Here is a 26,574-nt window from a genome sequence, read left to right on the forward strand (position 1 = left end):
TTCTTTACCTGCAGTCTGACGGTGTCCTGGCTGTGGGTGTTCCAAAAACCACCTGAGATGATGAGCATGTCGAAGATAAGCAGGGTTGCTCATCATGATGGCTTTGTAAACGATGCAAAAGAAGGAAAGACTTGGACAAGAGTCTATCATGTCAAAATTACCACTGCGAAGCTGGCAACATTGATGACTAGCCAGTCACAAGCCTAGATTGCCTCTCAGGTTGGTAGGCCGGAGTAAGTATCGGTCCCTTGACAGAGTCGCTGCTGAAAGCCTGGTAGGACTAGGTTTCATTGAACCACGTTAGCCCAGTGACTGAAAGATTACTGGTGCTAGAAGCAAGCAGGATCACCATGAAAGGCGGGCTGCTGGTCGAGTAACACCCATTGGGTCTAGTGACTTAGTTCATGTGTGTTGGTCTAGTAGAAAGTTCTTGATTTCTCTGAGCGCCTCTTTGCCAAGCTAAAGTGAGGGTATTGAAAACAATGTTTATATTGAACATGTAGCTTCTTTTGTTAAAAAACTACCAACAACATATGAACCCTTAGGCCAACAAACTGAGGAAAGTAATGAGCTTCTAAAACTGCATACATTTTGTGAAAGTTTTATTTAGCAAAGTTCCTATGCAATGGACTAGTAAACTTGATTTTACGAATGAATCAATGTATCACCAAATGAATAAAAAAATAGCATTAAGTTCTGTTCTTGCCTGAAGGATTCTGTTTTAGCATGTCACTCTTTTTGGATAGGTTACTTGATACTCCTCGGGTTAAAAAAATGTCAATGATCATGCACTTGAAAAATATTAGTAAAAGCCCTGGCTTTTAGCATTGGCTGTAACCCAGTTCAAACTTTTCCAAGAGAAGGTTTCACAAAAGAGGAAAAAAGCAGCAGATTTCCACTGTAGAGGATAAAAGAAAATCAAACGAAGTTTAAACACCATATCACACAGGTTTAGTCTGTTCACTTCACCTTTGCTTTAAACTGGATCTGCCGTTTTTGTCTGAAATTCTCATCCATGGCAAAACGAGAAAGCACTGTTTATTCTGGGTGACCCACCTCTATTTAAATCTCTCCTTTGGAGAGTTTTCTGTTTTTTCTGGGCGGTGAAGTGGTTTTTATACACAAGATACATTTTTCGATAGTATCGGTATTGAACAGATGGGTTTAGTTTTCCATTTGTATATAGAAATGAAAGACTAACTTTTACTTGCATCTGCCTTAGAAGATGTGGTGGTGGGCAAGCTGTCATAGAGGGGTTCTGGAAAACACCGACAACAGAAAGGCATTCTGTGCTAGGTCTACAACAGTAGACACGTTTTCTTTTGTGAGGGGGAAGTTAATATCTGCAGTAGTGAAGAGAAGTTTAAGCAAGGTCAGTGGTAGGGGAGGGGCTCATCCTCACAAGCATGGATCAGGAAGGCGTCACAACATGTCTCTAAGGGAAACCAAAAGAAGGTCTGGCAGCAGAAATTTTTGCAGATGAGAGGTGCAACTGTGACAGGAATGTCAAACAAAAGACGTGTTGACAGAGAAGAGCTGTGATAAACGTGAGCAAAGATACGAACAAGCTTACGTTGCTTCCTTGCAGCTATACAATTCGAGATGCAGCAAGGCACAAGTGTCCACAGTAAGGATTTGCATCAAGTTAAGCTAAAGGTTATTGCTGTGCTGCCGCTTTCACAGGTTGACCGCTTAAGACCAGTCACGGGGCACAATGAGGGGAAAAAATAAAATGCAAAGACAATAAAATAGAGCTTTTCTATGTGCTTTTTTCCATCCTACATTTCAAAATCTTCTCCGGGCCTCCTGCTGTTCAGATTACTGTCAGAGGATCTAAACATCAAGATTTTCTCCTCTGGCCCTTGGTGGACCCCAGATGTCTTGCCTCCTACCAATGCCGTTTCGCCACCATGATGTTCTTCGATTCCACTGCGGCAGTAACAGCTTGGCAACAGTCTATCAGCTTTGGTCATTTACAGCATTAGTTAAAAAAAAAAAAATTAAAATAAAATTTGGTGATTCCGTTAGAGCTACATTAAAAAATTAAAACATGCTGTTTGCATTCGGTTGCCGCTGGCAGTCTGTAGGTTTCCATAAAAACAGATACAAGTTTCCCGCACTTTGATCCCAGAGGCGAACCATTCCAGTTCAAACAAACATAGTGAAATAGCTTCCTTTAGAGGTAGTCGTAGCAGAAATTATGGTGGGCCAACAAATGATTACATTTTTCAGTCACTCTCCCAATCACAAGATCGATTGCAGCACCTATATTATACCAAAATACTGCTCATGAGTTAGTCACCAGGCCCAGTCTGTGAAAAACCTTTGACATGCCATAAACGTATTCTTTTAAGAGGCTTAAAACCTGTATTATTTTTGACGAACATCATTTTTAGGGGAGGCGAATTTAACATTACCCCCCCCCCCCCTTGTAGGCCCAACAGACCTCAAAAGTACTCCTTTACAGTAGGTAACCTACACGAAAGAGCCTTCAACAGCATCCAAAACACTATATATTAAGACATACTTAAAACAAGGAAACCGGCCCCCACATGGCCACCCATGACCATGTAATCTTGAAAAACACCTGTGTATTCACAAGCTCCTCCTTAAAACACAGGTGCTTTGGAAATGAGGCAAGTCCCAAGTTCACCAAAGTGCGAGACTGATTTTGTAGTTGTAACCAATATAGCAGCATTGCAAAATTAAAAAAGTATGTGCTTGTTGAATAGCACAGAAAGAGGGTCTGATGTAAGCCAGCTGCAATATACTGAAGCATCTGCATGGCTGGAGAACCCTCAAATGCAAGGCACATAAGGTGCAATATCACGAGTATTTGAGGCGGTATCTGTATTCCTTGAGGCAGGTCCGGACTGTCTGTGGAATTCACAAGAGTCGCTGTGGTGCAAGATCCCCCTTCTTCGTCCGTGGCATAGAGGGTCGGTGGGCTAATTACTGCGTTGCACTAGAAAATAATTTCCTTGGGTACCTCCCATGGAAACTCACACCTTCCAAAATGTCCGTAGCAGGCAGTTCTCTGATAAATTGCCCTTTTTAAATCAAGATCCCTAATGAAGAAAGGGAAAGGAGAGAAAAATAATGAACATAATGGATTTGTCACAAATAAGACAATAAACACTAGAAATAAGAACATATCAAATTTGTGAACCTTTAATTGTTCACAGATGCTTGCTTCAATATTTGCAGTGGGATCTAAAGTTAATTTGGAAGCATAAACTGCACTAAATCATTCAGTGAGTAAGAAAGCGAAGACGCTTTTTTTTCTTTTTTAAATCGCCGCAATAAAAAAATCCTGAGTTATGGACCTTCTGATTTCCAATCTGTGACAAGTAACAGAAGTGTTAGAAGAGGGATGCCTGGGCACGAGAACACAACTGGTGCAGCAAGGCTTATGTAGGCCCAGACCTGCCATAGTGGGCACAGGCCTTTCCCAAGTGGGCCAGGGGCCAGTATTGTGGCTGTGGAGGTCGGTTTTGTCACTGGGGGCACTGTACTCCACTCTACGCCATCCCACTCCACGCTACTCTGCGCTGCTACACAACACGGGTAAAAACCATTGGCAAAGTCAACAGCTCTAGCGTAGGGGAAACCTATTGGCTTTTTCAATGCTCATTTATAATTACTCTTAGGACCAGAATATTTTCCATGGGGTTTCCAAATCCCCTAAGAGAAAACAAAAGTTCATAACTTCAACTACAAGTCATCTGCCACTCAGTTGATCCTGCTGCACTCAACTTCTGTTGCTGAAAAACATCTCAGAGCAGTGCATGACCTGCGTCGAGCAAGACAAGGATGCACTTACACATCAGACTCAACTTCTGCAGGATGCAGAACCAAATGTCTGCATTGTTCATCAGCGTTCTAGTTCCATGATTTTATTTGATCTGCACTATGGGAAAATCCTGGGGCTCACCTGACAATGACACCCGGTCGCAGGTCAAAGTTCTTATGCACAATTTCCAGGAGCTCCTTCTCAGATTTCTGGGATGTACCATAGGTAAACAATGAAACTGACAGAGGGCGAGCAACTCCAATGGCATACGCAACCTACAAGAAAGAAAAGGCTTTAAGAATAATGCACGGGTGGCAAGGTTTGTAGGCTGTAAAAGATCTAGCATAATGGTCACATTAATCAATCTACAACATTCTAATTCGTACCAAGTGGGCTACAGCTTCAATTGAACAACACCAGGCAGTAAGTGGAAAAGGAGCATGCAAAGTAGAGTAAGAGGCCGCTCTACATCAATGCAGCGAGGCCCCAAGGTGCATCAAGCAATTAGTTAAAACAGTACCTATAGTTATACATTTATAAATACTTATAAAGTACATATGCAAACGTGTATAGTGTAATGATTGCTATAAACCTGTTGAGTACGGGGAGGTGTTACGACTCATAAGAGGTGAAGACTAAATTGGGTTATGCACTCCCTTCGACAATGATTTTAATTGCATATTACTCTAGGCAGAGCGGCATATATGGTTTGTGCAAAACCGTTTTTTTATTCACAAAAGTTATTATTTAACTAAGTTTGGACATTTCAACCATTCAGGTGATTTATGATGTCCTACAAACCATGGAGATGCATGGCTCCAGCTACTTTTAGGTATACTATAGACCAGTGGTCTTCAAACATTTTAATGCTGTGCCTCCCCAGTGAAAAAAATAAAACAAGGCTCCCCCTCAAACTTTTTCACAATAATCTATTAAATTGGCAATGTTTAAATATGTCTAGACTTAATTAACCTTTTCAGTTAAGTTCTGTCACAGTATTAAAAATGCAATCAAATACATGATTACCGAGTATACTATTCTGCTAAGTTAGGCCTTACTAACATGTAAAAGTATCTCCACAGTGTGATTACTAGAAATGAGGTTGGGGGTTTGAATATCTGGAGTCCCTTCCCTTTCGACACATACTCCCAACTAGGATATAAATGACAAAAGAGGTTAGTGATGGCCCATTACAGTAGGGCTTACTGCCGCTCATTTTTTTTCTGCTGAAGACAAAGAACTGTTATCAGCATACTGCTTTTTTTGGCCACCAGAGCCTTGGGCCCCCTCTGGGATCACTTGAGACTCCCCTAGGGGGACACCCGTTCGCCAGTTTGAAGACCCCTGCTCTAGATCATCACTAACTCCTTTGTATCAAAAACAGAAAATAGGGGAACATTTTTGGAGTCTACTTAAATTATTCCTCCACTCAAGATCCCAATTCATAAAACCCTCCTCCTTCGAATCAGCCTAACATTTCCTTAAATATGATGTTCCACAAAGATCCATCCTTGAACCTCCTCTGTTCACTTTATAAATGGAACCCCTGGCTAGAATACTTCAAGATAATTCTATCCCCATTCATAAATATGTTGATGATACTGATTTACCTCTGAGTATCTGATATATCCAGCATAATAAATCTGAAGTCCTTCCTCAGCAGCCTAACTTAACTTTATGTCATTACTTTCTCTGCAACAGAAACCCACGAAGATTTAATTGCTACTTCTAGTCTCTACCAACTATCTACCCCAGTCAAAAAATGGATGGCAGCGCAACATCATTGCTTGTCTCATGTGCAAAGATGCTCTGCTTAATCATAGACCAAAAACTAAGATTGAAATGACCACACCTACAAGTTAGCAAAATCTGCGTCCTACAAACTTCATCTACTCGAGAAGCTACAACCATCCACCACTCACACTGGTCTAGACCGAGGTAATATTATCCTGGTAGGATTTTCAAGTCTTCTACTGCACCCCTTTGAACTATCCTGCATGCAGCATCCTGGTTGGTTTCAGGAGCAAAGAAACATAACCACATATTTCCCATACAAAGTTCTCTTCACTAGCTCCCACTTGAAGCCAGAGTTGAATTCAAGACAACGTACACAACACATAAAGCAATATTGTACACCCTTTTTCCATATTTGAAGATCAAACTCCAATTCACCGGTGGTCAATGAAAATTCAAAAGGCAGAAATCACATAATTTTAGAAATTCCTTAAACAAAAAACTATTACATCGAAGCAGGCCTTTTCTTGTCTTATACTGTAGAAGTCGATTCCAGACAGAATCAGGCTAAATCCTAATCTTATTGAATTCCAAAAGGATTTAATAACACTTCTTCAGCATTTACCTCCCTGATTATTGCACCAGAGTCGTTTCCCCTGCTGCAACCTTGATTTTTTGGTACTGGTTATAAGCCACTTCGTTATCTGTGAGTGGCCCTCTGTCTTGATGCTGGACCAGCACTAGAAATGCTTAATAAAATAAAACAATACAATAATCAGACATGAATGCATGCAGATGGAATACTAGTTTCCTTATCGTCCCGTTCGTTTTCAGAGTAACCTTCTGCTCAACTGATCTTGTATGCTGATGAAGATTATTTGCTGGTATATATTTATTCCATTTTGAGGACTAGACAACACTTCTAATTTACTATTTGTGCTTGTGGTATGGCCGGTTGGTCTTCTCTACAACTGAACTACTCTCCAGGGTACTTTATGTAGGGCTAAGACATGCTTCTTCAAAAGTCAGTTTGGTCTTTCTTGGCAAAGTAGGATTTCTATTTTATTTTACTGTGAAAGTCGATCGTTGTCTTTTCAATTTTAAGTGGTTGTTCCTGGGACCCAATGGAAATTTGCCTCAAGGCAGTTTATCAATACTGTGACATTAGAGTCTTTGTCCTTTTCTTTCTTTTTGATGCCTGATCACATTTTTATGCTCTGATGACACTTCAGCACTAGTTGTATGTGTCAAGGTCTTTGGGATGCTCAAAATAGCCCAAAGGATTTGCGGCAGAGGTCCACTGTACAATCTCGGAAATCCTACTGCCTCCACCAGAAAGTACTTGTTAAAAAGTACCATGCTAACACTAGTAGGTATTCAATGTTCTGACAGATAAACCTGGAAAAATATTCAGAGAAGAAAATTATGGGAATGAATTGCACAGTTTTTCTAATGTGATCCAGCAATTACTTTGACAGATGCACAGTTGCTTCAACTCGAGGGGACAGCACAGCTTAGGCGATTGCTGCACCCACACGTAGGACAGAGATTTGGGGTGGCAGCACTAATTTGTTCCTTGCGAGATCAAATTCATGACGGAGTTACACAATTTACCATATGCTACAGTGACAATCTCTTTATACTCTACTGGTTTTAATATTGAAGATCTTACTCATACCAACGTGATCCTGGATAGGAATGTAGGCCACCCTTAAAGGTTGTCTCTCTGCCATAAGGCTAAAGAAATACAATTCTGATTTGGCAGATGGGCCAGACACAAACTGCTTCTATACTACTGGCTTACATTCACTATGGAAAAATCCTGTAATCAATATGTTGACTTTGGCTGTAGCAAAATAAAGGTTTTGACTTTTGGCTGCGTGCCAGAGTACACTGTTGAGCTATGGTAGTAGTCTATTGAACATATTGAAGATACAAATACTCACAGCAAAAATGTATTTTTAATTAATAACTCCAAAAAGCTTTATAGGTTTGTATATGTTTAAGCATTGACTTGGGAATTTACCACTAGTGTCACAAGACTCCTGATAGATGGGTTCACAGAGCGCTTCTAATAGAACAAAGAGTGTACAAATATCATTGTACTTTATGTTCCTAGATATCAAAAAAGAAAATAAAGGAATAATGGGTAGCAGCAAATCTTAAATGATTATCACAGCAGAGATAAAAAGTCAGAGTTCATGTGGCACAGATCTGCAAATTTTAATTTTAGCAGTTCTCAAAAAACACTAGGTACACAAGAAACGAAATGATTAACATCCATAGTCTAACAGGAGGAGCGATTATGTATAATAAACCTGTCCATCTTTCTGTACACTACTTAGCAGCTATGCTCAGATTTTTCTTAAAACAAATCTTTCTATTGACAATGTAAGTTTCCAAAATAGCATGTGAAATTGTGTTTGCTGTGCGTTTATGACCCAAGCCCAAAATGAGAAAGAAACTAAAAACTTACTTTAGGAGACTGCAGACTTTGCGTCTTCCGATTATTCAAATTCAGACTTGGTGAGCAGTGCACAGTTTCTGAAACTGGCTAAAATTCAGGCACACACCCAATAGCAAGGACCACTGGAGTGTTTCTACATTTTTAATGCTTGATATAAATGCAGACCCAAGTCTGGACCATTGAATATGAAGAATATATGCAAGTAGAATGCAAATGCTACTTACCAGTATGCATCTGTTCTTGGCATGTAGGGCTGCTGACATTCATATCTGTGCATAGTCCGCCACCTAGTGTTGGGTCCGGATGATTGCACATTGTTGTCCTGGAAGAGTCTTCGAAGTATCACGAGATAGGTGGCTCCTCCCCTGGACTACAGTGCGCATGGGCATCGCCTCCATCCCCAGATTGTTTTTAGCCATTGGCAGAGATGGAGTGAAGAAGTGAGTGATGACCATGCTATGAGCATATGTGTGTAAATGAATACATACTGCAGCTGCTACAGGCGCCGGGGAGGAGGGTGGGCGATATGAATGTCAGCAGCCCTACATGCCAAGAACAGATGCATACTGGTAAGTAGCATTTGCAGTTCGAGGCATGTGGGCTGCTGAATTCATATCTGTGCATAGAATACATAGCAGTCCCTCCATTAGCGGCGGCCGCCCGTGCCAGCTGCAGCAGTCTGAAAAAGTGTTTTTAGAACAGCCTGACCAACAGCTGCCTGTTGTTTTGAATGCACGTCTACACAGTAGTGCTTAGTGAAAGTATGAGTGGTAGACCATGTGGCTGCTCTACAGATGTCTTCTAAGGGAATGTTACCCAAGAAAGCCATAGAGGCCCCCAACTTCCTAGTGGAGTGGGCCCTTGGTGGGATAGTGAGAGTGCGCTTAGCTTTAGCGTAGCAGATTTGAATGCACTTTACTATCCATCTAGCGATTCCTGCTTTGGAGATTGCATTTCCCTTGTGTTGTGTGGCAAAAGCAACAAAAAGTTGTTTGGTTTTGCGGAAATCTTTTGTCCTGTCCACATAGTACATCAAGGCCCTTTTCACATCAAGAGTGTGGAGCATGCGCTCCGCCAGCGTCTCTGGGTTTTGGAAAAAGACCGGCAATTCAATTGTTTGGTTCATGTGGAACTGTGAGACCACTTTGGGTAAGAATTTAGGGTTAGTGCGGAGCACCACCCTATTAGCATGTACCTGGAAGAAAGGTTCTTGGATGGTGAGCGCCTGCAGCTCGCTTACCCTCCGTAGCGATGTAATTGCTACTAAGAACGCAACCTTCCAAGTCAAAAACTGGAGTTCACAAGAGTGCAGTGGCTCAAAGGGAGGACCCATCAGCCTTGTAAGAACCACATTGAGGTTCCATTCTGGAGCTGGTGGAGTCCTTGGTGGAATGACCCTTTTGAGTCCTTCCAGAAAAGCCTTGATAGCAGGGACCTTAAAGAGAGACAGGTGCTGCCTATTCTGGAGGTATGCTGCCATAGCAGACAGGTGAATGCGGATGGAAGAGTACGCTAGATTACATCGATACAGGTGAAAAAGGTAGCATATGATGTTCTGAATGGAAGCATCTAGCGGGTCAATGCTGTGGTCTACACAGTAGATGACAAACCTCTTCCATTTAGCCGCATAACAAGCTCTAGTAGTGAGCTTCCTTGCCTCCCGAATGATGTCCATGCAATCGGGAGGAAGATTGAGGTAGCCAAACTCTAGGACTTCAGGAGCCAGATCGCCAGGTTGAGTTGTTGCGGATCTGGGTGCTGAATGTCGCCATGGCTCTGCGTCAGAAGGCTGGGAGTGAGATGAAGCCTTTGATGCGGTACCACGGAGAGTTCCAGAAACGTGGTGTACCATGGTTGGCGAGCCCACGTTGGAGCAACCAAGATGAGCGTCATCGAGTGTTGCCTGAGCTTGCGTGCCACCAGCGGTATCAGAGGTGCTGGGGGAAAAGCGTACGCAAATCTGCCTGACCAGTTCATCCACATCGCATTGCCCTGTGATTGGGGGTGTGGGAACCTGGCGGCGAAGCTTTGGTATTTTGCGTTCTCCTTTGTGGCGAACAGGTCTATCTCTGGATGACCCCACTTTTGGAAGTACGGTTGGAGTACTGATGGATGTATCTCCCACTCGTGCATCTGATGGCTGTGTCTGCTGAGCAGATCCGCCATTTGATTGTCCTTGCCCGGGAGATGCTCCGCCATGAGGAAGATGTTCCTCTGAATGGCCCACTTCCACATGCTCTGAGCCAGATGAGACAGCTGTGGAGAGTGTGTACCTCCCTGCTTCTGGATGTAGTACATGGCCGTCATGTTGTCCGTCCGGATCAACACGACCTTGTTGCACAGATGTACTTTGAACGCCTTTAAGGCCATGAAGATTGCCATCAGTTCCAAGACATTGATGTGCATCTTCCGTTGCTGAAGTGTCCATAGTCCCTGCACAGTGTAGTGGAGTACATGCGCTCCCCATCCCTGGAGAGAGGCGTCCGTTGTCAGGATGATCTGTGGGACAGGCTCTTGGAATGGTCGGCCCTTGCAAAGGTTTTGTGGATTCCACCAATGCAGAGAGTTGTACGCCCGACCGCTCACCAACACTAGGTCTGTCAGTTGCCCATGAGCCTGAGTCCACTGACGTGCCAGGCACTCCTGAAGCGGACGCATATGTAGTCTCGCGTGCGGGACAATGGAGATGCAGGAGGCCATCATGCCTATCAACTGCATGAACACCTTCGCTGGAAGCGAGTGTTGGGGTCTGAATCGATGGATCAGCGCCTGGATACTGGCGATTCTCACTGAACTCGGCTGCGCAGTGGCTGCCAGAGTGTCGATTGTCGCGCCCAGATACTGTCGCACGTGGGCGGGCTGGAGATGGGACTTTGGGTAGTTCAGAGAGAATCCCAGATCGTGCAGGAGGTGAATGGTGCGTGACACGTGGTCTACGCACTGCCGTTCCGTCTTTGCCTGAATAAGCCAGTCGTCTAGGTATGGAAAGACATGGACGTGCTGGCGACGGAGATGCGCCGCCACAGTAGCTAGACATTTGGTGAAGACTCTCGGTGCCGTGGTGACCCCGAACGGCAGGACTCTGAACTGGTAATGCTGGTCTAAGATCGTGAATCTGAGATACTTTCTGTGGGAAGGATGCAGGGGAATATGGAAATAGGCATCCTTCAGATCCAGCGTTGCTAGGAAGTCCCCCTGTTGAAGCAGGGGAAGCACCTGCTGCAACGTGAGCATATGGAAGTGCTCCGAGTTGATGTACCAGTTCAGGGGCCTGAGGTCCAGGATCGGCCTGAGCGATCCGTCCTTTTTGGGGATCAGAAAATACAGGGAGTAAACCCCCGTTCCCCGTTCTTGCAATGGAACGAGCTCTATCGCCCCTTTTTGCAGCATGACCAGTACTTCTTGCTGCAACAAGGTCAAGTGCTCGCCGGACATAGCACGGCTTCTTGGCGGTATGTCCGGTGGAATGGACGTAAGTTCTAGACAGTACCCGTACTGGATAAGAGACCTCACCCACCTGTCCGTGGTGATGGACCTCCACGCCGGCAGGAACTGCTGGAGTCTCCCCCCGACAGGTGTTGTGTGATCGGGGGGAAGTGACAAGACGTCACTGCTTGTTGGAAGTGGTGGACCTGGAGGCATTGTTTCCACGTCCCCTGCCTTTGATATTATTGCCTCTGTAGCCACCTCTGCCCTTGTTGTTGTTATACGAGGACTGGGTGTTACCCTTGTAGTATTGCGTGGACTGGGATGCCTGGCCTCTCGAGGTGCCTCTTGAATTGGAGCGGCGAAAGGAACCACCCCGAAACTGCTGACTTTGTAAAGCCCCCATAGATTTGGCAGTTTCGGTATCTTTTTTCATCTTTTCTAGGGAGGCATCCACCTCAGGGCCGAACAGATGGTCAGGATTCACTGTCTGACCCAGTATTGTGGTTTGTATGTCGGGTTTGAACCCAGAAATTCGAAGCCAGGCATGGCGCCTAAGTAACACGCTTGTATTGATAGCCCTGGAGGCAGTGTCTGCCACATCTAGGGCACATTTGATGGATGCATTTGTAATGAGTTTGCCTTCCTGAATGAGCATCTCCCCCGCCTCCTTGTATTGGTCAGGCAAGTGTTGCAGTATGGCCTCTAACGTGTCATAACGGGCCCTATCATAACGTGCAAGCAGGGCTTGAGTGTTAGAGATCCTCCAGATGTTCGCTGCCTGTGCAGCAATGCGTTTGCCTGACGCCTCAAAGATCTTGGACTCTTTGTCTGGGGGAGGAGCATCACCAGTAGTCTGCGAATTCGCCCTCTTTCGAGCGTTGGACACCACCAGGGAGTCCAATGGCAAATGTCCCTTAATATACGTGGGATCCGTTGGCGCCGCTTTATATTTCCTGTCGATGCGAGGATTGACCACCCGCGCCCGGGTGGGCTCCTTGAATACCTCCTGTGCATGCTTCAGCACCCCTTTAAGCATCGGTAGTGTCTTGACTTGTTTTTCGGCTACCGAGAAGGTGTCGACTAAGAAGTCCGCATCCACGGGGTCTGAGTGCAGTTCGACGTCATGGTTCGCTGCAGCTCTCTCTATTAATGCATTGAACGCCGCCGAGTCCTCTGTCGGGGACGTCTTTGCGGCGAAAAGTTGAGTGTCCTGCCCCGACTGCGGGTCGTCTGTGTCGCCTCCTGCTGTCCAGGGCACCTGCTCCTCTTCCGGATCCGAGTACGCAGGATAGTTGTACTCGGCCTCTTCCTCGTCCACATCAGGCACGGGGGAATGGGCCGGCGAGTGTTCCAGGGCTTGTGGAGACAGAGGTTCCATCAGAGCCGAAGAGTCCGCAGAGTAGCTTTTGTTCTTGAGTGGAATCCTAAAGGGTTCCAAGGCCGGCTCCGACGTAATCTTTCGTTTGAGGAGCGACAATTTTCCGGTGTTGGCGTCGATGATCACCTCACGACGTTCCTCCACCGCAAGCGGCTGGAGCCGAAGCTTCGACACCACCAAGGCAGCCTTCGGCGTCAATACTTCCTGAGAGTGTCCGCTCTGCTTAGGCGCGAAGGCCTTCGGCGCCGACTTGGGAGGAAGGGTAAAACGAATGGGCGTTTGGTCCTTGGCAGGCTTCGGCGTGGGCCTAGGCACTACAGTGTCCTGGCTGGGAACCACAGAGGACTGTTGGAGCCGCCTTATGGATTCTCCCACCTTCTTTGTAAGGGATGCCGAGGGCTGAACCGTCTCGAGCGATTCTTCGTCTCCGAGAGCCCGGTCTCCGGTAAGCCTCTTCTTCGGTGCCGACGCCCCATGGCCTGTCGCACCGTCGGCGTGACCCTTCTTCGAAGCCGTCTTCGGGTCCGCGACCCCTTTCGGTGCCGACGCAGCCGCGTCGGATGCCTTCACCTTCGGCGCCGACCCAGAGGGCTTCGGGTCGGCCATTTTGGCGCGGCTCTTCTGGTCGGCCATTTTGGCGTGGCTCTTCAAGTCGGCCATTTTGGGTTTCGTGGAAGTTGACGCCTCCAGAACCTTCTTCACCAACGCCACTTTCGGTTTCGGTTTCGCATCCGAGGGTGCGAGACCAGTTGGCTTCACTTTCGTTTTCTTGTTAGAAATGTCCGTGACCGGGCCCGGAGGCGGGGACGTAGGACTCATAATTAGATCTTGGGTAAGGCCCGAAGGCGATCCCTCGACCTGGGCCGTATGACGGGGAGTAACCGACGCCCAGCCTAAAGACCTTTTGGTCTCGAGTAAAAGTCGAACAACTGTCGGTTCCGATAGAGGGAACCGAAAACACATCCGAACCCGATGGCGGAAAAAAACAATCTGGGGATGGAGGCGATGCCCATGCGCACTGTAGTCCAGGGGAGGAGCCACCTATCTCGTGATACTTCGAAGACTCTTCCAGGACAACAATGTGCAATCATCCGGACCCAACACTAGGTGGCGGACTATGCACAGATATGAATTCAGCAGCCCACATGCCTCGAACACAGAATAACAGTCCATGAAACATTGGGTGCAACCTGAATGCAATTGTTTGAGCATATTGGACATCGAAAATTAAGAGAAGCCACAAATGTAGGAGTCTCTTTCATACACCTTTAACACAGTGTCCAAAGGCAAAATCCTGCTCAAGTCCCTGAATGATAAACATTTTGGGCCAGATGTGGGTCACCAAATACCGGTCGGTAACGGACGATTTCGGCCGTTACCGACCGGTATTTTGTGATTGAGATGTAAGGGGCCTAAATCTTACAGAATCAGTAAATTTACTGATTCTGTAAATTTACCGAATCGGTAAGTCTATATGTAGGTGGCACTGCAAACAGTGCCACAGGCCCCTAAGAATTAGTTATTTACCATGTAATACTATTGCCTGGTAAATAACGAATTCCTGTGTACATGCACATCTGTGCATGTACACCTGTGCCATGTGGCACACAGACATGCCCTAAGGGCATGTATGTGTGTCACATGGCACACAAGCCAGAATCAGGGGTGCAACAGGGTGTCAAAGTGACACCCTGTCCCCCTGGTCAATTCGGTAATTTTACCGAATCGGTATTTACCGATTCGGTAATTGCCATAGGTTCCTATGGGCCTCAAGGCCCACAGGAATCAATGGCAATTACCGAATCGGTAAATACCGATTCGGTAATTACCGAATCATTCAGATTTGGTAAAAATTAACGAATAATTACCTACATCTTATTTACCGAATCTAAAATACCGAATCGGTAAAATTCGGTATTTTAGAGTCGGTAAATAAGATTTACCTACATCTGGCCCTTAGTCTGTTATTCATGGGCCTCATTTGTGTTTTCTAAATCACAATACATGATCTTTTGTGGGGCATTGTTGGATTTGGTCCAAAATCACAGTTTCTTTAAAAACATGTCTGTGGTCGACAGCCACATTTAAAATTCAATGTAAAACAAAATGTCATTTAGAGTTACCTGCTGATTAACAGCATTTTACACAGCATGATTAATTTCCAAAAAACGGAAACTTTATAACTATTGTTCACAGGCGCATGTTCGTGAGATGGGGGTGTCCCCATGTTCACAACACTTGATGTATCATTATTTCTGAAAAGGATATGCAAACATATTGGCAAGCTTATCAAAACCACCGGACTACATCTTATGGTGTTCTCTAGAAAGACACAGCAGTACTTTTAGTTCTCATGTTGCAGTTCTCCAGGCTTCCAGCCCAAAACCTCTGCAATGTCATTGATTCTTCTGTAGCACAGTGTTAGAAACGAACCAAACCATCTCTTCAACCTCAGTCTTCGACGATGGAATACACTGCACACGTGTTGCCCATCCACATTAATACAGACGAGAACAAAGGACTTCAATGATTTCATCCGTATGAAATTATTTGCAGGTTCAGGAAAAGTGCATAAGTTGCTCTTCAAATTGCCACCTGCACGGTGCACTCAATCCCAATGATAATCTTTGGGACTGGGTTATTGAAGGTCTTCTTGTTCTTCTGATTGAAGGCGTTCCACTAAGATTGCACTACAAGGTCTGAAACAACAAGTAGATCCTCACAGACCCTATAATTCAGTGTTGCGTTTGTCCAGGCCTATTTGGATGTGATGTAGGTTCAATCATACTAATAGCATTAGCAACATGTCGGGACAATCATGCTATGAAAAACCTAAAAATACTCACTGATAAATAATTGAACAACTGGGACAGGGGAACAAACTTTAAATAGTTTTTTTTTTAAGCAAGTCCTCTTCTATGTTAGAGAAAGCAATCTATTTGACTGCATAAAGAACATACTCTGAGAACAAAATCTGTTTTGTTTCTGTGACATACAATATGTTGTGTGAGCCAAATGTGAGCCAGTCGCACAAACTTTAAAGTACGTGAGGTCCTATCGGGCAGTCTTCCAGACCACGCTAGTCTTAAATGCATTTCTTTGTCATCGATTCTACTGCTACTACCGATAGGGGGTTTAGGAAATCATTGGTGCTTTTCTTATACATAATGTTGTATCATTTATCCCAAGTGTAAGATGTAAGGTAGACAACCCTGGTGGAGTGCAGCAGGTATGATTATGCGTTCATCAGGACCACCCGTGTATAGGCTGATAATCTGGGGTTTGCCTGGAACATTGAGGCTATGACATCCAACACCTCAGCCCACAAGGACTATGGTGATATTAGAGTTTTTCGTGTGCAAAAATGTATGGCAATGTTAAAATGGAATTCTTTCTGTACCATCAGGCTCATCTTTTACAATGGGATCAACCTGAAATGTTCCTTCCACACTACTCTGGTGGTTCGAAATCAGTTATTCGTGAGTTGTCAAACTTTATGGCATGAAATATAGGACTTCTTACAAGTGGAATGGCTTCAGAAGGCTTGAAGAGCTGGCTAACTTAAAATTAAATTATTGTTTTTACCAGACCGGTCTACAGTGAATTGTGTGCATAGCTAATAGGAATTCTTCAAACTTCCCCTGACTAGGGTTCTGTAGCGGAGATTAAGGAGTAATAAGGTATATGAAAAGGGGTTTTAACTTCAGCTTTTAGAGCAGCCTGTTCTTGCATCCTGTCCTCTTCTACCTTCAATACTTCCTTTAAAATACCCCTTTCTAGGCATAACTCCGGACAACCCGCTGTGAGTCACTGTGTGACTGATCTAAGTACTGTAGCCCAGGGGAATTTATCACCTATTTCTCAAACTTTTGTGGGGCTTTTTTGAAAAAATGCACCTCACGCAGTGTACGGAAAACTGCGGTTTCTCTCTGGAATCCTATGGTGTCTGCTGCTTTGCCAGCACACTATATCAATGACGGCAAACAAAACACCCAGGGCTCGTCACCCACACCTCACCAACAATTTGAAGGTAACTGCCATAAATCAGGGCAAGCCACTGTACTTCTCAAGACAAGCTGCTAACTGGTATGCCTGCTCCAGTCATCCTCCTAGTAATCTTTCAGTACCACATAGGAGGGCTTCATTTGGGTGTCCCTGCAAAACCAGCAACTGAAGGAATCTCTAAAGTCAGCAGGCTCTAGATCCTCCTCTCCTTTTAATGATGGGACAGGCATATTTAGTGCACCCTTCACCGCAAAGGGATGCTGCCTGGATGTCACCATCAGCACCACCAACATTCCAGGTGCCATCGTGAATCCACACCTTGGGTGCTGGTCTCCCAGAGTCTTCGATTTTTCAGATCCTGCAGGGATGATCTACTAAGGAACAGGTCACCTCGGCCCCCAGCTACATTCAACCCTAGACAGGTCACTAAAAGGGAAATTGATTCACTCCACTAACCTGGCCCACCCCAATGATCAATCACGTTAACATCTGCGTCTTTGGACAATACTATATCTTATAAAAAGATCAACAAGAGGAAATGCGTTACTTACCTGTAACAGCAGTTATCCAGTATTGGTGTCTTTCATAGATTCACATGCCTGAATCATTCCCCGTCGTCGAGACGGGAGCCTCCGGTAAATAAAAAAGTAATGTCCATAGACATACATAGAGAGAAAGGGTCCAAGGGTCTCCCCTTAGTAGCCTTTCCTTGTCCTTATGTAAAAAGGACCAAACTGACATAGTCAGCCAATCAGCTCCGACCTCCCTCTAGAACCTTCCTGGGAGGAGCCTCAGTCCCTCAGATTTTCGTACGCACCCAGCTAGGTTTGGCGTAGTATAGTTCCGAGAGGGAGGTGAGTCCTTCCCGGGGAGGCGGGAGGGTTGCATGTGAATCTATGAAAGACACCAATACTGGATAACTGCTGTTACAGGTAAGTAACGCATTTCTTATCCAGTATTAGGGGTGTCTTTCATAGATTCACATGCCTGAATCAGAGTAGCTAGCAATAATAGTAGCACATTTGTAAAACAGAGTTGCTCTGCCGTCATAGTAGATAATGCATATAATATCATACAATAAAGAGACAGCTTAGACATAATATCATCAGAGCAATAATGTGCATACCTGGAAGGCGGGATGTAGGAAGGCTCACCTTACTGAAAGAGATGGCGAAGCACCGCCTGGCCCACTGCCGCATCCTTCTGGAGTTCGATATCCAGGCAGTAGTGTCTGGAGAAAGTATGCGGTGACTTCCAGATCGCCGCCCTGCAGATGTCCAGGATTGGCACTCCTGCAAACAGCGCCGCTGACGTGGACATCGCCCTGGTGGAATGAGCAGTAACATGATCATTCAGAGGCCGGCCGGCCTTGTCGTGGCAGAATGAAATCGCAGAGGAGATCCATCTGGAGATGCTTTGCTTCGTGAGGGGTAGGCCCATTCGTGGCCTGCTGTATGCCACGAACAGCTGTGAGGATTTTCTGAGATCCTTAGTCTTGTCCAGGTAGAACTTCAGGCACCTCATAAGGTCCAAAGAATGCAGCGATCTTTCCGCTGCTGTGGAAGGGTTGGCGAAGAACGACCTAAGGACCAATGGTTCGTTGAGATGGAAGTCCGAAGGTACTTTTGGAATAAACTTAGGGTTTGGTCGCAGTATCACCCTATCATGTCTGAATTGTAGATATGGTTCTTGAATGGACAAGGCTTGCAGCTCGCTAACCCTTCTGGCCGAAGTTAGAGCGAGCAAGAGCGCTGTTTTCCATGAGAGGTGTTGAAGAGATGCCCTGTGAATGGGCTCAAACGGGTGGCGCATGAGTTGGTTGAGTACCAGATTAAGCTGCCATGTGGGAGGTACTTTTCGAGGCCTCGGGAAGGATCTGTATAGCCCTTTGAGGAATTGCTTGACTAGCCGACTAGACCATAGAGAAGGTCCTGTGACCGTTCTGGTGAACCTCGAGATTGCTGCCAGGTGAACTTTGATGGATGCATGCGCCAGTCCCGACTGGGCCAAATGCAGGAGGTATGGTAATATCTGTTCAGGTGTGATGGCGAGGGGCCGTAAGCCCTGGTCTGAGCACCATATGCAGAACCTCTTCCATTTGAGACAGTAGGTCTTGTTCGTACTGTCTGCCCTTGCTTTGGCTAGTACATCCCTGCAGTCTTGTGGGATATTTAGGCCCCCGAACTCTCTGTGCTCAGGAGCCAGGCTGATAATTTGAGCGATTGGAGGTTCGGGTGTTGCACTTGCCCGTTGGACATCGTCAGAAGGGCCGGGTGTTGGTTCAGGCGAATCGGTGATTTGATGGAGAGTCGAAGCAGATCCGAGAACCAGTGTTGCCTCGGCCAGGACGGGGCAATCAGGATCAGGGTGCATGGTTCCGCCTTCATTTTTCTGAGGAGCCGTGGAATCATCGGGAATGGAGGAAAGGCGTATGCAAAGACGCTGTACCATCCGATGGAAAATGCATTTCCTAGTGATCCTGGTTGGGGATGCCAACTTGCGTAGCACGGGCATTTGGCGTTCCTCTTGGTGGCAAAGAGGTCGATGTTTGGGACTCCCCAAAGAGAAAAGATGTGAGTGAGGGCGCTGTCCGATAGTTCCCACTCGTGGGAGAGGGACTTTTGCCTGCTCAGGGCGTCCGCGATGGTATGGTCCTTTCCCGGGACATATTCCGCTTTGAGTTGGATTTCGTGCAGCACCAGCCAGTTCCAGATCGTCTGCGATTCGCGTGAGAGCGAGAGCGAACGCGTTCCCCCTTGTTTGTTTAGATAGTGCATCGTCGTGGTGTTGTCTGTCCTGACGAGCACTGGGGATTTCTGGATGCGGGGTAAGAAGGCTTGGAGAGCCAGATACACTGCTCTTAGCTCCAAGAGGTTTATATGGAGCGATTGCTCTTGAGAATTCCATTTGCCGCTGATCTGTAGGTCCTGGAGCACCGCGCCCCATCCCTCTAGGGAGGCGTCCGTTGTTATCACCAGCGGTGATGCTGGGAGGAGAAACGGTAAGCCCACTGTTAGATTTTGGCGACGTGTCCACCATTGTAGAGCTTTGCAAATTTTCGGTGTGATCCGAAGGATGTCCTCGAAGGAGCCAGTGCTTTGGGTCCATTGGCTCGCGAGTGCCTCCTGCAAGGGCCGCATTCTGAGCCTGCAGTGCGGGATGAGGAGTATGCAGGAAGACATCATCCCCAGGAGGGAGGTGTAAGTCCGAACTTTCAGGTGCGTTGTCTTTGCCACAGCCGTGGCCAGAGATAAGATCTTGTCTGTCCTCTCTTTTGAGGGGAAGGCTTTCGTGCACACTGTGTCTAACATGGCTCCTAGGAAGGTAATCTTTGTTGCGGGGACCATGCATGATTTTTTGAGATTGAGCGTCAATCCCAGATTTTGAAAGAGATTGGTGCAGGCGTTGGAGGACGTGATTGCGTCCCCAGGTGAGGGTGCTTTCACCAGCCAGTCGTCTAGGTAGGGGAAGACCTGGTGGCCCAGTTGACGCAGGAAGGCTGCCACTGGCGCAAGGCATTTCGTGAAAATGCGCGGCGCGGACTTGAGGCCGAACGGCAGGACTTTGAACTGATAGTGACGGCCCGCCACCTCGAATCTTAGGAATTTCCGGTGATTTTTGAGGATGGGGATGTGGTAGTATGCATCCTGGAGATCCAGTGACACCATGAAATCTCCTTTCTCTAGAATGCCCAGGATTTCTTGGATCGTCACCATCCTGAACGATTGGCTCCGCAGGAAGGTGTTGAGTCCCCGGAGATCCAGGATGGGTCTCCACTTGTTTTCTTTTTGTTGTACAAGAAAGAAGTGGGAGTAAAATCCTTTCCCCTTTGAGGATGCCGGAACCCTTTCGATTGCTCCTTTTTGTAGCATTGTCGAAAGTTCCTTCAGAAGCAGGCGGGGATGTTTGTGTGGCCGTCTGCGTGGAGGGGTATTGGGAGGGATGGAGGTGAATTCGAGAGAGTGGCCGAATCGAACAATTTGAAGAACCCACCGGTCCGTGGTGATGTACTGCCAATTGTGAAGGAAATGGGTCAGCTTTCCTCCAATTTGAAAGAATGGAGATGGTGTTTGGACTGGCTGGAGTAGTCGGTCACTGGCGGCCGCCAGCGCCCCTCTTGGTATTTTTACCTCTGTAGGTTGACCTTCCGAATGAAGATTGTCGGCCTTGCTGTTGTTTGTTTTGGTACTGGCCTTTGTGATTGTATGAGAACGAGGATGAGGACCTGTTTTGATATGAGCCTCGATAGGAGGACTGACGTCTGGGCCTGTTGCCCCGAAAGGACTGGTTTCTAGACTGCAGAGAGCCCAGTGCCCTTGCCGTGTCTGTGTCCTTCTTAATGGCCTGTAGAGCTTCGTCGACCTTTTCTCCAAACAGGTGCTGGCCGTCGAAGGGCATGTCCAGAACCTTTGCTTGGACTTCTTGGCGGAATGAAGTCACTCTTAGCCATCCTTGGCGTCTCAGTACAGCAGCTCCCGCAAGTTGACGGAAGCCTGTCATGGCTGCGTCGATAGCACAGTCTATGAGTTCCGCTGCAGAAGATTGACCTTCCACGAGGAGCGCTTTCACCTCACCCTGGACGTCATCAGGCAGTTCCTTTACGTAAGGGGCAATGTCCTCCCACAGCTGGCGATTGTAACGCCCCAGCAAGGCAATGGAGTTGGCCACCTTGATGGACATGGCCGATGTGGATGTGAAACGTTTACCAATCGTGTCAAGTTTCCTGCCCTCTTTGTCCGGGGGAGCGGACAGTGGTGAGGAAGGGTTGCGGGAGTGTTTCTGGGCCGCCTGCGTCACTACCGAGTCCGGTTTGGGGTGACCATTAAGGCAAGCCGCCGCAGTGAGTGGTGCTCTGTATTTCTTATCTAGGCGTGGGACCACCGCCGGCACTGAAGCAGGAGTTAGCATTAACTTCTTTCCTTGTTCCCACAAAAATTCTATGATCGGAACAGCTTTTGCAGATTTCTGAGTCTGTTCCTTAAAGTCGTGCAGGAAACAGTCAGTTTCCGTGGATTCCACCACCATGTGGAATCTCTTCGCCGCTCTCTCCACCAGCTTGTGGAAGCCAGCAATGTCGACCGGGGGGGAGTCCGCTTGGCGTGGTTGTGGTGAAGCTGGGGATGATGCTATATATTCATCCTCTTCATCCTGGTCCGAGTGGTCCGAGTGAACCTCCTGGACCTCTCCTTCCTCCAGTTCTTCCTCTTCCTCCTCATCGTCCGAAGAAACCACCACTTGAGGCTGGACGTCGTGTTGGGTTTGATGGGGAAGGTGAGTGCGTTCCGGTGCGGACACCTGTACTTGAGCTGGAGGTGTCTGATCCCCCTTGTCCCCTGGTGCGGGACTCTTAGGCGCTTGACCGCCTCTGTTAGCCTCCGGAAAGCGTTGCTTGTAGTCTTGCACAAGAAGTCGTAAGTCATCAACCAGGGTGGCTGGTAAGCATATCATGGGGGTGACTTCAGTGCGGACACTGGCGTGGACGGAGTGTTCCTGATAGGTGAATTCCTCCTGTTCCTCATCAGTGCTTTGGCATTTTATGTGAAGTTCTGAGACTGAAGTAGCGGGATCCAGATGGTCATCCTCTTCGGATTCTTCGCTTTGGAAAATTTCTTGAGGTGGATGCTTTTCCACCTTACTTGGAGACGTCGTTTCCGGGGTTATTAGTGGTTTGCCTGGTCTGCCAGACTGCATGGTAGAGCCTGTCGTCGACGAGGGGACCGTCGACGGTGGTAGCATCATGGACGGTGCCTCCACCAGTTTCGATTTTTTCCATGGTTCATTCGACGACGAGTCGTCCGTCGACGGTGTCGTCGTCGAGTCCGTCGACGGAGCCTTTGGTGTCGTCGTCGACGGGGTCTTCGTCGACGGGGTCTTCGTCGACGGTGTCTTCGTCGACGGGGTCTTCGTCGACGGGGTCGTTGACGATGAGCCTCTCGTCGACGGGGTCGTCGACTAGGTCTTCGTCGACGGTGGGGTGGACGAAGGGATCTTGGTTGTCGACGACTGCGAAGTCGTCGTCTTCATCGACGGTGCCTTCGTAGACGATGGTCTCGTCGACGAGTCTCTCGTCGACACTCTTGTCGTCGCCGGTTTTGACGACGATGGGCTCGTCGCTAGTGACGGCGTCGTCGACGGTGTGGTCTTCGTTGTCGACATGGCCTTTGTCGTCGACGACGATGTCAGGGGAATAATTGAAGAAACAGGTCTACCTGAAGATGAGGAGGACGTAGTCATCGTCGTCGATGCTGAGGGCGACGATGCTGATGTGGTAGACACTGTGGTTTTGACTGAAGTAGTCCTCTGGCTTTGTCTGGAGGACGGAGCAGGCATTTTAAAGGTTTTATCCTCCTTAGCAGACACTGAGGATGACGCAGATCTCGCCTCTGAAGACTTTTTGTGGGTCTTCGTAGGAGGAGTGTCTGAGGGGCCCGGGGAAGCTTCCCTTGGCCTCTTGTTTGAGACAGCAGAGGTCCTGGAAACGCTGCTCACAGAGGAGTCCAGATTGTCTCTGTTCTTAAGCCTGTCCAACCAAATCAGAAGGCGACCTTCCCTGTCTCTCACAGTCTTTTTTGGAAAAGACCGACAGATAGTGCATTTCTCCGAATTATGGTCCGGGTAAAGGCAATACAAGCACAGGTCGTGCCTATCATCCACATGTATTCTTTTCTTGCTGCAGGAAGAGCAGGCCCTGAACAGGGCTTTCTTCCCCGAGTCAGACATGTAAAAAGCAGTAGAAACACACACTTACTTCAGGGATAGTGTGTTGAAGAAGTCCTTGAAGAGTTTTGAGGTTTCAGAGAACACTTTCAAAGAAAGTTTGGTGAATTTAGAGTAATCCTGAGGAGAGCTCAGGCAGGAGACTCCCTAGCACAACGTGCGGTAGAAAATCTGAGGGACTGAGGCTCCTCCCAGGAAGGTTCTAGAGGGAGGTCGGAGCTGATTGGCTGACTATGTCAGTTTGGTCCTTTTTACATAAGGACAAGGAAAGGCTACTAAGGGGAGACCCTTGGACCCTTTCTCTCTATGTATGTCTATGGACATTACTTTTTTATTTACCGGAGGCTCCCGTCTCGACGACGGGGAATGATTCAGGCATGTGAATCTATGAAAGACACCCCTAATACTGGATAACTAGGCAAACTTGGGATTCCCTTAATTTACTAGTAGTTTTGGTTGCCATGTTTGGGGGGAAATGTAGTAGGCTGGGTCGACCCTTTGCCCCAGTCAAGGCTCTTGGAGAAAACTGCTTAGTTTATGAAGCCACACAGTGGTGTTGCCTGATTACAGACCAAACATCCTGCCATTCGAAAAAAGTGTAATGAGGATCCCAAACGCACTGAAAGGAGAGAGACTGGTTGAGAAAGCGGATTTACTACAATTCATGTGAAAGGGTATTGGGAATATGAGCATCAAAGACGGGCACTCATTGTGACACAGGGCACTCTAAGTTAGAAGTTGTATGTAAACTTGTAACCATGATATTTGGATCAGTGTGCTGTAGCACATTGATTCCAATGGCTCAGAGTTCAACACAAGCACAGACAGGCCTACACAAAGGCGAAACACAAGTATTCTCATCAGACTGGCATAAAAGTACCCTGGATGTTAAAGATCCTGGGTGGCCTTTCAACACTACGCTCCAGGCCAAGCAGTGTGGCACAGACCAGGCGCCCACTGTGATGGTGTAGGGTTGGGGCACACATGGCAGGTGTATGGCATCTTACAGGCTCACAAGCAGTATAGTTCTTCAGTGGTTCAAGTGCATCAGCAAAGTACATATTTCAGTAGCCAATTCACATCAGTTGAGCTGCAGAAACCCAAGAGGCTACTGCACGTTCCCTGCTCAAGTCAATTCTCCATTCAGTTGAGAGCCTCGACGTTCTTACTTCCCAGTCCCAGCAGTTTCTGGCCTTCCAGCAGAGCAAGGTGATGGCAGTCTTAGAAAAATTAGAAAAGACGAGGAAGCACATTAAGATTTCAAGTAATGTATCACAGCGATCCTATTGTAGTCATTGTTTCTCATAAACTGGTTAGTTTTCAAGAGTTCCAAAGTAATAAAAAGGACAAAGTCTTCTCTTCTTTTAATGGATAAGACTCTTTATCGAGTCATATCTTAAAATTCACTCGATCAGCCCAGACAAAGCGTTTTGTTCTGTCATCATACCTTTATCAGGGCTATGGTATTAGTCCAATGCTGTAAAGCTTAATGAGTTCATCTGTAGCGCAATCTTGCTGGATTCATTTTAGCATTTAAAGTCACCTATTAGACATTCTCAAGTACTAGCTCAAAAAATAATTGTTTTACGTCAATTCAATCCAACAACCGGCTGCTTTCTCATATCTTTTAAGACTCTCTAAATGTGGCCTCCTCTCAGGTACAGTTTCCAATTGTCGTAATTTTTCACAAGTTCTCCAAAGCATTCAATGTGCATTACATTTGTCACTTGCGACAGTGTTTCCCACTATAAGCTCCAGCATGGCTGTCTTAGAATGGTCTTCATGACCAATGATTTTTCCTTATCCAAATGAGAACAGAAATGGAGAATGTTGTTCTGGGCATGTTATTTCTCTTCCTGGTGTTGCAGAGATTCCTCTTGTGGGCCAACAAGCACACAGGAATGGCTCAGTCACCCATTATTGTTATTAATCATTTGGGACAACTTCAAATTTTGAATTTCCTAGAAAATGCGAGTGCTTAAATATTTTATTGACAATTTCCTGGCTTTATATGCTCGAAAGAAAGGGGAACAACAACAACATCAATGGAATGAAGATTGGGTTTCCAGACTAGATAGGTTATTGCTAGGCAGCCAGTAGATGTTGATGCTACTACCTTACCATAAAATTACACAGTTTCCAAAGAATCGGCACAAGGAGGCGCTACATATACATTATTACTTTTACATCCACAGGGATAATGGAACCTCCAACATGTGCTTCATACACTGAGTTCTCGTGGACAACAGCAAAGAGTTAAATTCCTTCTTTCTATTCAAAGATCATCTGAATGAGGAAAGGTAGGTTGTTAGGCCCGGTCTTTAAAAAGTACTGGAAGCTTAAATTTTAAAATTGTGTAGCAGAAGTATGTGCGCATGTTCTATATGGCATAGGGTAGTGGTAAATTAGAAAGGTGAGATGATGGGCTGTGATAGCATGCGCTGTAATGGACGGTGAGTTTTAGTGGTGACTTTGGAGGGTTTGTGTTGCTGTAGAGGAGTTCAAGGTTATGGATTATGGTGGAAGGGATGGTTGTGAGAGTCTGACCAGTCTAGGAGTGGCAGTGTGAAATATAGGCAGTGCAAATCCAAAGAGATAAAGGACAGAGGAGGATATCGGGCGTGTTTATCCAACGGATTCAGTGGAGGGACAAAAAAGAGGTGGGCTCCAGAAAGAGTGGGGGAAGGAGGGAGAGAAAGGAGCCCATATTTCTAAAAGGTGGGCCTGCCACAATGATTACTTCCTTTAACTAGCCCTCAGTTTAACATGGCCTGGTGAGATCAAGTTTTCAAAGGCCAGAGATTCAAAGACAGGAGCTTATTAAAAGTCCTACCTGAACCAAGACACGGCGACACAGCTTTGCATGCACCAATGACTTTGCGACCCAGCGTGCAGCATATGCTGCAGACCTGTCCACCTTGGTGTAGTCTTTGCCAGAGAATGCACCTCCACCATGGGCTCCCCATCCTCCATAGGTGTCGACAATAATCTTGCGACCCGTCACACCAGCATCACCCTGCAAGTTTACAAGAAAGAAGACAATTTACCAGA

At 46.5% G+C, this 26,574-nt stretch overlaps 1 protein-coding gene across 1 annotated transcript in view; it reads right to left on the reverse strand.

Annotated features, from left to right (window-relative positions):
• Window positions 1-585: 585 nt before the first annotated feature.
• LOC147711030 (S-adenosylmethionine synthase) overlaps window positions 586-26,574 on the reverse strand; it is a 115,819-nt gene continuing 89,830 nt past the window's right edge. Inside the window, exons 7-9 of the mRNA XM_086921846.1 lie at window positions 26,357-26,539; window positions 3,935-4,068; window positions 586-3,068 (exon numbers count right to left, since the gene is read on the reverse strand). Coding sequence (XP_086777972.1) covers window positions 2,966-3,068; window positions 3,935-4,068; window positions 26,357-26,539 — 420 coding nt within the window. The 3' untranslated portion in view covers window positions 586-2,965. The remainder of the gene's footprint in view (window positions 3,069-3,934; window positions 4,069-26,356; window positions 26,540-26,574) is intronic.

The sequence above is a fragment of the Lissotriton vulgaris genome, chromosome 5 (assembly GCF_964263255.1).
Source record: "Lissotriton vulgaris chromosome 5, aLisVul1.2, whole genome shotgun sequence".
NCBI lineage: Eukaryota > Metazoa > Chordata > Amphibia > Caudata > Salamandridae > Lissotriton > Lissotriton vulgaris.